This window comes from Amblyomma americanum, chromosome 1 (assembly GCF_052857255.1).
Source record: "Amblyomma americanum isolate KBUSLIRL-KWMA chromosome 1, ASM5285725v1, whole genome shotgun sequence".
NCBI lineage: Eukaryota > Metazoa > Arthropoda > Arachnida > Ixodida > Ixodidae > Amblyomma > Amblyomma americanum.
In genome coordinates this window covers 429,213,431-429,225,778 of record NC_135497.1, presented here as the reverse complement: position 1 = coordinate 429,225,778, position 12,348 = coordinate 429,213,431, and the positions used below count along the sequence as shown (strand labels likewise).

Below are 12,348 nucleotides of genomic sequence, written 5' to 3'. Positions count from 1 at the left end.
CAAACAATGAATGATAATCTGACTGCTATCATTACGGAGTGCGTCGTAGATGTAGGAGGTAGGATGGTTCAACAGGATGCCAGCAAGCTATCTCAGGAGACGAAAGATCTGATTAAGGAGCGCCAAAGCATGAGGGTGTCTAGCTCTAGAGACAAAGCAGAACTAGCAGAGCTATCGAAGTTAATAAATAACCGCAAGGGGTAGCTGACTTAAGGAAGATCAATATAGAGAGAGTCGAGCAAGCTCTAAAGAATGGAGGTAGTCTAAAAGAAGCAAAGATGAACCTAGGTATAGGCAAAAACCAGATGTATGCATTAAGAGACAAGGAGGGCAGTGTCATTAGCAATATGGCTAAGAGAGTTAAAGTAGCCGAAGAGTTCTACACAGATCTATACAGTAGCCAATGTAATAAGAATGTTAATGAGAGAGACAGTAGCGCACAGCAATGTGTCATCCCGCCAGTAGCGAAAGAGAAAGTAAAGAAAGCCTTAGGAGCAATGCAAATGGGGAAAGCAGCTAGGGAGGATCAGGTAACAGCAGATCTATTGATGGACGGAGGGGAAATTGTGCTAGAAAAACTAGCCACCCTATATACGCAATGCCTTTATGAACTTGGCCGTACCAGAAGCTTGGAAGAACGCAAACATTATCTTCTTAATTCACAAGAAAGGAGACGCCAAGAACTTGAAAAATTACAGGCCGATCAGCCTACTGTTCGTTCCCCACAGGGTATTTACTAAGGTAATCGCTATTATAGTCAGAGCAACCTTAGAGTTTAATCAACCAGATGATCAGCAGGCTTTCGTAAAGGATATTGCACAATAGATCATGTTCACACTAGCAATCAGGTGATATAGAAATGCGCAGAATATAACCAACACGTATCTATAGCCCCTTTATTGATTACGAGAAAGCGTTTGACTCAATGGAAACCTCAACAGTCATGCAGGCATTGCGGAATCAGGGTGTAGAGGAGCATTATGTGAAAATTCTGGAACATGCCAACAGCAACTGCACAGATACCATAGCCCTCCATAAAGTCAGCAATAAAATTCCAGTAAGGAAGGGCATCAGGCAGTGAGACACAATCTCGGCAATGCTATTCACTTCCTGTTTACAGGAGTTATTCCGAGGCCTGAATTGGGAACAGTTAGGGATAAGAGTTGATGGAGAATACCGAAATAATCTGAGATTTGCTGTTGTCATTGCCTTGCTGAGTCACTCAGGAGATGAACTGCAAATCATGATCAATGAGTTAGACAGACAGAGCAGTACGGTGGGTTTAAGAATTAACATGCAGGAAACTAAAGTAATGTTCAACAGTCTGGCAAGGGAACAGCAGTTCACAATTGGCAACGAGGTGCTGGAAGTGGTAAAGGAATATGTCTACATAGGGCAGGTAGTGACAGCTGATCCGGATCATGAGAGGGAAATAACTAGAAGGATAAGAATGGGGTGAAGTGCAAATGGCAGGTTTTCTCAGATCATGAATAGCAGGTTACCAATATCCCTCAATAGAAAATTGTACAACAGCTGTATCTTACCGGTACTCACCTACGGGGCAGGAACGTGGAGGCTAACGAAAAGGGTTCAGCTCAAGTTAAGGACAGCACAGCGAGCTATGGAAAAGAAAATGATAGGCGTAACGTTAAGAGACCAGAAGCGGGCAGAGTGGGTGAGGAAACAAACGTGGGTTAATGACATCCTAGTCGAAATCAAGAGGAAGATATGGGCTTCGGCAGGGCATGTAATATGAAGGCAAGATAACTGCTGGTCCTTAGGGTAACGGAGTGAATTCCAAGAGAAGCCAAGCATAGTAGGGGACGACAGAAAGTTAGGTGGGCGGATAAGATTAAGAAGTTTGCGAGCATACAGTGGGCGCAGCTGGCAAGGGACAGGGTTAATTGGAGAGACATGGGAGAGGCCTTTGCCCTGCAGTGAGCGCAGTCAGGCTGATGATGATGATAAAATATGACAGCACGAGGAGTGACATATGTGCATAGTAAGGCAGTCTATGTGAAGTGAAGTTAGAGTTTTGATAACTTTATTTTGATCTTGAAGCTGGATAATGCAGTGAAATAAGGCAAAGCAAAAGCCAGGTGCGACTTTTGTTTTTTTTTTATCACCCAGTCCAGTGAGTCAAGGAAAGTGAGTTTTCTGGAAGTGAGTGGTTCCTGCTTCAGTGGTTGCTGCCGTAAAAATAGGGTGACTTCGATGTAGCTAGAATCAAATTCTTGCATGATGATATACATTGTCTATATTTTACCCTTGGTTGAAATTATTTCAGCAGGTCCTGGTGTGGATAGCTAGTGCATTATAGTAGTAAAGGTTATGTACTCTCTTCTCAAGGGTATGCACTAGCACTGAGCCTGAAGGCCTTGATTAAAGACCTACTTTTGACTCGAGTACAAAGATACTGGCGGGGTTGGGGATACTGTACTGTCACTGGCATAGACAAGTGTAACTCAAGTCAGACTGAAGAGCTCACGAACAGCTATCGCCACTTGTGCAGTATGCTGGCTTGGTACAGTGTATGAAACAAAGATTGGCAGATGTTTCGTTTCTAACCTGCTTAGTAGGTCAATCTACCCTGCTGGATATATGATTTATAGCGTAAGATGTATGTTACTGTGGGCAGCATCACTTTACTTTCTTGTTTTATCCAGGATCATATCGTCAAGGCAAAAACATTCCATTAAACTACATTTGAGCTTTTATACAGATGGTCACATTTAGAGGGGAGAGTTTATTGACAGTGCTTGGTAAATTGTGCAAGTTCATTCGTGTTCTGCTTGATAGCATTGCTTCTGGCTTGTCATCTTTTTGCAGGTGCTTGTGCCCGCCATCATATCGTGGCAAGCACTGTGAAGAACTAAAGCCATGTGTTCTCAACAGCTGCCCCAACCAGAGCACTTGCCAGGACTTGGAGCAGGGGTTCGAGTGTGAGTTGTGTTGTAGCTTGCTGTGATTATATATGTGGCAGTTGCTCAGGCCTTACTTCATTGCTGTATGCTACTCTTGTTGGCATTCACCATTTGATGCAGTTGCACCTTGTTGCCCTTCAAGGGTCACCATCACCTGGTCTGATACAAAATTGCTTGTGAGAGCATTTTCTTCATCAAATTTTACTACTACTACTACTACTACTACTGCTACTACTACTACTACTACTACAGCTACTACTACTTGTAACGATTTTTAGAAAACCAGAAAGTCATATCGTTATAACAGAGTATCTTACATCTGGACCAGCAAAAAAAAAAAATAGAGCATGCCCACGTATTCCACCATGCATGAAGCCACCGCCACACCGCCACTGGCACTCCTGTCACTCCTGTTAAGGGCGCTCTGCCAAGTTCCCCCTGGAGCTCCCATCAAAAGTAAACATGCCATGCTGTTATCAGCGCACAGCATCTTGGCATGCTGCCAAGGTCTGGGCTGTGGAGGAGCGACCAAGATTTAAAAAAAAAAGTGAAATTTCTCAACTACAAAAGCTTGCCAGGTTCAGAGGTATCGCCTTCAGCTTGGTTGCTGCCATTTTTATCCAGTTCAGGAATGCACAAATGGGCGGAAACTACAGGAATGCACAAATGGGCGGAAACTAGGTTTGTTTGTGTAGGGATGGCCAAGCAAGCTCTTCGCTCCTCCCTCCAGCGATTGGGACGGTGATAGCGCTTGGTTCCCAAGGCCGTATGCAATGCCTCTTCACAGATTTCACTCCAGTTCATTTGTGGAGTTTTCATATCATTCGCATCAAAGTATATTATTTTCTTATGAAACGTTCACGCAAATTTTGGTAGTAAACATCTTCCAGGCAGCCAGAATTCTATCATATCTGTTATTTTGCCAATAATTTTATTGTTATAATCGGTTTATTTTTACATGGGGCAATGGAAGAAGTGATAAATCTAAAGAATTTGATAGTTATAAGTGATATATCGTTATCTGGTATCATTATTAGTGAATTACACTGTACTCCATGATTTCCTCTCTCTCCTGCCATTCACTTAATGTCCAGTAGGCCTTACAGGCATAATGAATTATATAATAATAAGTAAAATGAAATTTGTGTTCAATATATCAGTTTCTTTTCATGGCTGTGTTATTTTGCTAGAGGCATTTTTTTTAATTTTAGGCTATTCAGAAATATTTGATTCTCTTTGCAACCAAAAATTAGATATATTCACACACTACTAGTGGTCAATTTAATACTACCACATTTCTGTGGGGCACTAGTTTTGCAACAGCTGTACTGGTAGTATCATCTCTCACCCACGAGGGGGTGGGTAGCACTTTTGTTTTGTGTCGCTGGCTGTCATCCTGCCGCTGACTCACTCTTGCCATATCAGCCATTACCACAATCAACAGTCACTCATTGTGCACCTGCGAGCCTAGAACTTTGCCCACGTGTCGTCAGCACTGCAATCAGCAGTCGTACAATATGTGATGGCCATGTTTTGCACTGTATGGCTCCAGCTACAAGACATGGCAAAGCTTTTCTAGAGTGGCTTTTTGCTTGCTTTCAAGCTGGCAGTCATGACCATTCCCACCACTGGAACTTGGATTTACTTATTTCCCATACCCACATGTGTCATCAACCCGGTAAGCATTGTGCTGCAGACCTGGGTCCTGAAACATTTTCTTGTTGGTTTGCAGGTGTGTCCTCGGCCACTTTCGATGCCAATCGTAGCACAACTTTCCGCTATCAAGCATTCCTGCCAAGCGAGCGCAAGCTGGATGGCATATCCTTGTGGTTCCGAACACGCTCTCAGGATGGTGGCCTGCTGCATCTATCTTCTGGTTCGGCCAGTGGTCCTTTCTTCTCACTGGCACTGGTTGGGGGTCAAGTGGAGGCTCGCTGGCAGTTTGGTTTTGGTGAACAGACTGTGAGCTTCGGGGTCAATGCCACGCAGGGAGAGTGGCGGGTGAGTTGAGCAGAACTTTTGAGCTTATGACATATCCATGCTGCTCACAGTTTTCAGGTTCATGCAGCGTTTGCAAGCCTGAAGGCAGCGTGTGCTCTGTTCCAAGCAGTGCGCTGATAAAGATCACTGCTGCTGCGGCGCTATAAATGTTGCCTTTATGTTCTTCCTACTCGCAAAAAAATAATGTATGGCCTTTGTAATACTGCTGTCAGGCGGGCACTTCCTGGAGCCTAATCCCGATTGAAGTTCAGAGTGCGCTCCATATGCAACACTGCCACACATTCCCACTTGGTCCTGATCGGCGTGTTGGCCTGCTAAATGGCAGGTGATACTGTTTGGCCATGTGCTTTTATAAACGGTGACAAAAGGAAGGAAAAGAAAACAAAAGAGCACTTCCAATAAAAAATCCAGTGGTTGTAACGCAGCTGCAGGAGATGCAATCAGAAACACACACCACACATCGAACCACTGGCCCGTGCACATGGGTGCTGTTTGTTTAAGGTCGATTCACATGACTGACTGTTTGCCCAAGGTCCAGCCATCTCTTGACACTCTGCAAGGCTCGTGCCTGGCCCACGTAGAGGAAAGGTCGCACCCATGTCTAATCCGCTTATCTCTGGCCCTCTGGTCATCACCTCTTCACGTGGCATTAAGCGGATTAGGCATGCTCACGGTTATTTGCCACGCTAGTTTGCCGACATTATTGGCCAGGAGTGAACCAGACTGGCTGGAAATGGGACACGTCATGTGACGTCTCGTTTGCGGGCTAATGATCTGCCATGCCAATCTGCCTTTGCCATCCAGGCAGGCGGGTGCATTGGCATTGTGACCACAATTTTGGAAATCAAGCCTCACTGATTAAAATAAAGAAACCTAAAAAAATACAGCTTTTGTAGAGTACCTTTCTGCATGTTTCATTTTTATTTTGCATTTGATTGTTTCCTAAGCACGAAGGTGGCAATCCTCGATTGCACTTCAGGAACCGGACTGGCATCAAGCAGGATCAGGCTCGATTGTGATTGAATTGGCCGATTAGCGAAGTCAGATCTGGATTGAGTTTCAGTCATAATCGAAAGTGCCCATGTAACAGTGGCATCAAAAAGGAGAGCCCAAGTGGTGTGCCTCTAAGCTGTGTAGTAGATCTTTTGTAGCACGTGTGCAAGGGCCAATTTTTGCAGGGGTGAGGACGCTGGTTCCTCTCACCCTCAGTTGATTTGAAACACTAGTGATGTATGGCAAGCCACACAGCATGGCCTAGAATTGAACTCCTTGGACTTTCTACTTTCAACAAAGGCACAATGTCTTGCTCTCATTCGTGAACTTTCTGTGGTTGGCGCATTTTGTCTCCTTCTGAAGCAGAATGTGAGCGAGTCAGCATGAAAAGAGTGTGAATCACCAGAGCTTGTATCATTAAACAAGGAATACATGCAGTGACAGACTTTGTAATACCAGCATGCCCAGACATTTTCCGTAATGTTGAACTTAGTTCAGATTAGTAGTGGGACCGACGTTATAAGCAGGTTTTCGAATTCTGTTATCTGTGACAGAAGAGCACACATTGTGAGCATTCTAAAAAGGGGTATTTGTCTGAAATATGAACGTCTGGTGCTGATAACGTATGTACTTGTGGCGTTTTTTCTTTCTTTTTTTCATTTTTCACTGCAAACACATTAACATATAAACTCGTGTAAGGGCTGCACTTTTTTTTTTAAATTCGGGAGTGACTTATGTAGGTGTGGCCCATACATGAATTTAAAAAAAACTTATAACCATATTATAATTGTTCATATTATAACCCTATTTTTTTTATCGGTTATCTTGTTCAAAACTGGGGGTGCGGCCCTTACAAGAGATTATACGGTATACATGCCTAGCCACCTTTGCTGCTAGGACTGCATTTCATTGTGCAACTGCTAATGGTTGCAAAAATTTGTCTTTGCTGCAGGAATTGCGGATCAGTGTCAGCAGCAGTGCCATCAATGCCACTCTCTTTCCGGAAGATGTAAGGACACTCCACAGGGTTGATGATGGAACACTTGGGCTGTCAGACCTCCTGAAAGAGGCTATGGTGCTTGGTGGTGACCCCGCTGCAGCCTCTGCTGGAAATCCCCGGGGCGCCCCATTCGAGGGCTGCCTTAAGGAAGTACGACTTGGGGGCATTCTTTTGCCATTCTTCACCCCTGACCGTCTTATGGGCAATGATGATGCTACGAAGTGGGATCGATTTGAGCTTCTCGGCTCCAACGAGCCTCTAGCAGACTGCATTCTTTGCCAGGCTGAACAGTGTGCCCACGGAGGCAGCTGTCAGGACCCTCTGAAGTCGTACATCTGTGTCTGCCCACCAGCCTATGAAGGTGAACACTGCGAGTTGGATGTTGATGAGTGCGCCACACGCCCCTGTCTCCAAGGGGCACCGTGCATCAACCTGGATGGAGGGTTCCAATGTGACTGCCCCGATGGCTACACAGGAAAGCGGTGAGTTTTGCACTGCTGAGTCCTTATCCAAGTACTTGTCTTGTGTTCAGAGAAGAACTAGGAATCCTCCTTTTATTCAAGTAATTACCATTTCCTGATAATAGTTTAAGTTCTATGTCTCAGAACACTAGGGTTGTTAGAAGCCTTCTAAAAATGGTAGGCCTCAGCTGCGATTGGCATTGTGTCCACTACGGACATGAATACCATCTTGGTATCCTACAGCAATTTGCATGCAACAGCAGTTGATAATGAACCTGTGCTGGAGCTTTTATAAGAGCACCTCAGGGACTATGGCATTGCAGTGAATGAGGATCCTGTTAAAGGGACACTGAGGACCGCTCCACCCATTTTTTTTTCTTCGTAAAAATTGATTTTATAGCTTTTACTGGCTATGTTAGTGTTTGTCCGGTAGCAAAGGACACATTTATTGCTGATAAAATAGCGTTTAAAAAACTGGCCAACGATTACGCTTCTCGGTAATGTGATATTTGAGCGCAGCTGCTGTGGTATTTGAACCATAGGCAACTGCAGATGGAACATACAGTGCCAAATGGAGGCAGCTCTGGATTATTTCAGCTTCGGTTGGGCGCTCAGCAATCATTCAGGGCTGAGCCTTTGCTTGGGCAGTGCGTTTCACAGTAGTCATCACTGTCAACGAAGCACCGCTGTCACCGTTGTTGCAGTACCCTCCTCCTCCGCCATCGCCCGCTCTCGCTGTACCCTCCCCTTTTGTTTTCCTTTTTGCACTCTCTTCGCTATCGCTGAACTTTCATCCTCCACTGCGCTGTGCTGTAAAAGATGTTGTGGACCAAATTTTACTGAGAATTTTGTCTGCAGTAAACGATGGTGTGTTGTAACCAGGCCCATTAAAACCAAACATGTTGGATTTAAATGCTGACCAAACAAAATGAGTCATAATGTTTGTTATATCTGGCTTTCCACTTTATCTGGATCCTTTGTAATGAGCGTCAACTGCATTGAGCTTTTTTGATGTCATAGTACTAGTAGTTTTAAGCCTGAAATGTTTTTGAGTATAGTAGCACGAAGGCTTTGAAAATTCATTTCATATGTTGTTTATGCATGCTACAGGGTTGCAGTGTTTGTGTCATTTTTGGAATTGTGAATAACTGATCGTCATTGTTGTTCAGTAAACTGCAATGTAGGTCTCGATGAGTATTTCGGTATTAGCTGCATTTTTTAACATGCTCTGTATATGTGACCATTGGTAACTAGCAACAGCAGTTTCATAAAACAGAGCAGTTGCATAAATGCAAGAATTGCTGGGGTGTTGTGTGCTAAGGCAAATGCAAGGTTGTCATGCAACAATGAGGACAAAGCTGCCATCCCCCAAGGTTGCTAGGACAGGATAGCAATATGATTGTGAGAAACAAAACAAAAACAAATGGTGTGATAAGTGCATGTGTGCAAATACGAGACAGACGACGACTGTTCAAGTTGTACAGACACCACTTTTTTTTTTTTAAATGATGTGCAAGACGGGAGCAAACAAAAATTGCTACTCGGTATGACCACGCACGCGTTGTCCTGCGTGTTGGACTCTGGCTGGAACCGTGAACATGTGATGCCGCAGCGCTGCTAACTCGTCTTGCGTGAATGTGCTGCGCAAAAAAACTAGAATCGCGTGCACCCACAGTGGTGCATTTCTGACGACATGCCGTCCACCAGGCTGGGGTGCCATAGTAGCACACTGTTCACCCAGTGTCGTTAGGCCTAGTGTGCTTTGCATCGAAGCCACACCAAAAGTGCTTGAATCTTGTCACAGTTTACTAAATAAGGTCTAGCCTTGTTACCAGTTCATCATAACACAATAACCTCGCATTAAAATGAATGTGTAATTTGTATCTGCAAGGCCTTCGGCAGTGAAGTGCGCCATGAAGCAGGCCAGGCGAATGCCACCTCACAATGACAGCTGCGGGTCGCACGCGTGGCACACCACTCCAAACCGTCAGTCGGTCAAGAACCAGGTCGTCAAAGGATCTTGATCTTCACTTAGAATCACATGACGTCTGCCAGTAAAATGATCTAACAATATATCTTACTTTATGCGGTTAATTCATGCCGGTCGTCGGGCATGCATTCTATCCCATACTTTCAATGCATTATGTATTTGAAAGACATGCCGGTACTGCGCTAATTCGTCACAGCATAAAAATGGACCTATATTTGGGGCTTCTCTGCAGTAAGAAAAATTTTATAGAAAAATGCCGGTCCCGTGTAAGGGCTGTACCCCATCAAAACCACAGAAAAAAGTGTGGCCATTACATGAGTATATATACGGCAATTTATAATTGAATTCCGCATGTTTCTGTTTCAACAGTAAAATGTTATGACATAAAAGTTGTCTTCAGGTTAGGTTAAGCATAAAAAAAGACCGCAGTGTTATAGCTGCTTGTCCATTTGTTGTCATTTCAGCTGTTTGGGACAGCTGGCATTAAATGTAGCAGTGAATTGAAATGAAAATATTAGTTTTTTACGCCTCACATAACCTGAACTTAACTCTGATGTCATAGCCACTATTCTCCCTGTTGAAACCGAAATAGCATCATGGAAGAAATTGTTGTAAATTGTTCACTACCGGTGGGCAAATTTCAGGTGGTAATACATGTATACTCGTCTTTTATGCACTGTCCCAAAGAAAACATGCAACCAAGAATTTGGCGCCTGTAGCACTTAAGGAGTGCATTTTTCTTGTATGGTTTGCATTTTGTTAGTGCTGCATATGTATTTATTTATTTATTTTTATACTTGGACACTGATTGACTAGGCTACATACAGTTCATTTGATGTGGCCTTTGCAGGTGTGAGGAGCGCATCTGGTATTGCAGCCTACGGCCATGCCAGAATGGTGCCACTTGTGAGGATGGGGAGCCAGGCCACTTCAGCTGCTTCTGCACTGAAGATTTCGAGGGCCGGAACTGCACAGACCGGGTGAGACATAGATGACCAGAAAAAAGAAACTAGAAAAATGTGTCCCAGCTCGCTGACAGGATGAGACATTATCTTCCTAGCCATTGCAGTGGCTCAGCTGCGATAGATTTATAGTGGACTCCGATGCACAGCAACTTCATGTTGGTGCCAGTCAGGGGTTGTTTTGTTGTGGCAGGCAAGGTTCACTGATCCCCTGTGGCAACAGGTGCATGGGAAGAGACTGGATGGGAGAAAAGGGAGCAGAATTGTGGACGCCATGATGGATGCTCCGGCCAGGTTGTTAAGCAACCTGGAAAACCTGGAATTTTTAGGGACATTTTGTGCTCCAGTAGTAACCGAGGTGTTGTCAGGGATACAGTTAAAAAGCCGGCCAACTCGGGTAAAAGAGCCAACTGCAGTTAAGACAATGGCCTGCAGTGAATTGCAATAATACAGCAAGCGCCTCGCATGCGATACACATGCAGTAAACGTGGCATCTTTTCTCTTTGCACACGTATAAGACATCTTGATTTTAGCTGTCTTCTCGCTGTTTGTCCGAACAACTTTCTTTTCAGTTTTTTTCTGCCCATTCTACTCCTTGTCCAAGAAGTGAGCGCTGCGCTTGCTATTTGGGCTGGTGCAGATTAATAAATGTAGCTAGTACGTTCAAAATTATTTTCCACAGAAGAAGCTAGAACTAGTATTTATGTGGAACTCGCGCATTTTCATATTTCTCATGTGAGGCACCACACTGCCTTGCCATGGCATCAAAATCGTAAATGCTTGCTCTCCGAGCTGCACCTATCTCACAGTCCGTGCACGAACCAAAACTAATACAGGCTAGATGCTGTGTGGTTTGAACTATGTTGTCAAAGTAACAAGCAAGCTGCTGCCTTTTTTGGCAGTCATTCTGTGCTTGTCCCATGGCAGTGCTGCTGTGGCATTTGATTTGACAGACGGTGCCTTGTTGGCAGCCTGAAAGACTGCCTGGCAGCGCAGTGAGTATAGTATGACACACCCATAAGCGCGCAGAGGGCCATTTGGAGGATTTTCTGAAAATTTCTCAAAGCAAAGCTGTCTGTCACACTTGCAACAGCAAGCCTAATGCCATCGGATGTGACTGCCACTCTAGTGAACCATTAAAGCAGCACAAAAACCCAAAGCTAACTTTCAAAACTAAGAGCTCAGCTCTGTAAGGGGCTGCTGGCATGCTGAAAATAAAAAATTGACAGACGATTGTGATAGCCAGTAATGCTAAATTTGAGCACATCTCTTCACGGCTGGCAGGTGGCATGTTATGCCGCTAACCACCCTCTGGGCTCTTCCCGTGGTAGCCACCTTCCAGGTAGCATTTCGCTCTGCTACTTGGACAACCAGTTCCGCCGCCGACAACGCAAAAGCCAGGAACAGGCACCTATTGCTGTGCTGCAAAGACTGCTGCCAAAATTGCTGCACGGATCCAAGTTCAATGTCAATTTATGGGCTCATTGAAGGTGGGGCCTACAGCGCAGCAAGCCCCGTATGCAAGGGCTAAGCAGGCTATGTTTCACTGACGACACTGTGTCTGGGTGCCATTCCAGGGTTTGAGCTGTGCCTGCAGGTGTCACAAGGAATTCTGGAAGGGATGGTCTTGCTAAAGATTTCGCTTGCGCTGACACTTTTCATCCATTTTGTGAAGTATGTTGTGATCCATCTTGTGCTTCACCAGCAATGCGCCACACCATGCCTCTCCAATAGCAAGTCTGATACATCACTGTTCTGTTCCTTGAGGATGTCATGTCTGCGCGATAGGTTATTACTTTGTCGGGTATAGTGTCCTTACTTCCTTTCTGCGCTTAACTTTTAGCTTACCTCTTTTTTCCTCTTTTATATCTACTCATCCCATTCTCCCAGTGCAGGGTAGAAAACCAGTAGACCTTCAGTAGTTACCCTCCCCTGCATTTCATTCTCCCTCTCTCAATTGACGTCGTTCCACCTGAGAGAGGATAACTGGCCATATCAGCCACTAGGAGGAAATACA

The 12,348-nt window shown here is 44.7% G+C and overlaps 1 protein-coding gene across 1 annotated transcript in view; it reads left to right on the top strand.

Moving 5' to 3' along the window:
* Positions 1 to 12,348, top strand: part of crb (cell polarity complex component crumbs) — a 275,406-nt gene that overhangs the window by 242,636 nt on the left and 20,422 nt on the right. The window contains exons 20-23 of the mRNA XM_077650465.1: positions 2,830 to 2,942; positions 4,657 to 4,925; positions 6,871 to 7,400; positions 10,220 to 10,349. Coding sequence (XP_077506591.1) covers positions 2,830 to 2,942; positions 4,657 to 4,925; positions 6,871 to 7,400; positions 10,220 to 10,349 — 1,042 coding nt within the window. The remainder of the gene's footprint in view (positions 1 to 2,829; positions 2,943 to 4,656; positions 4,926 to 6,870; positions 7,401 to 10,219; positions 10,350 to 12,348) is intronic.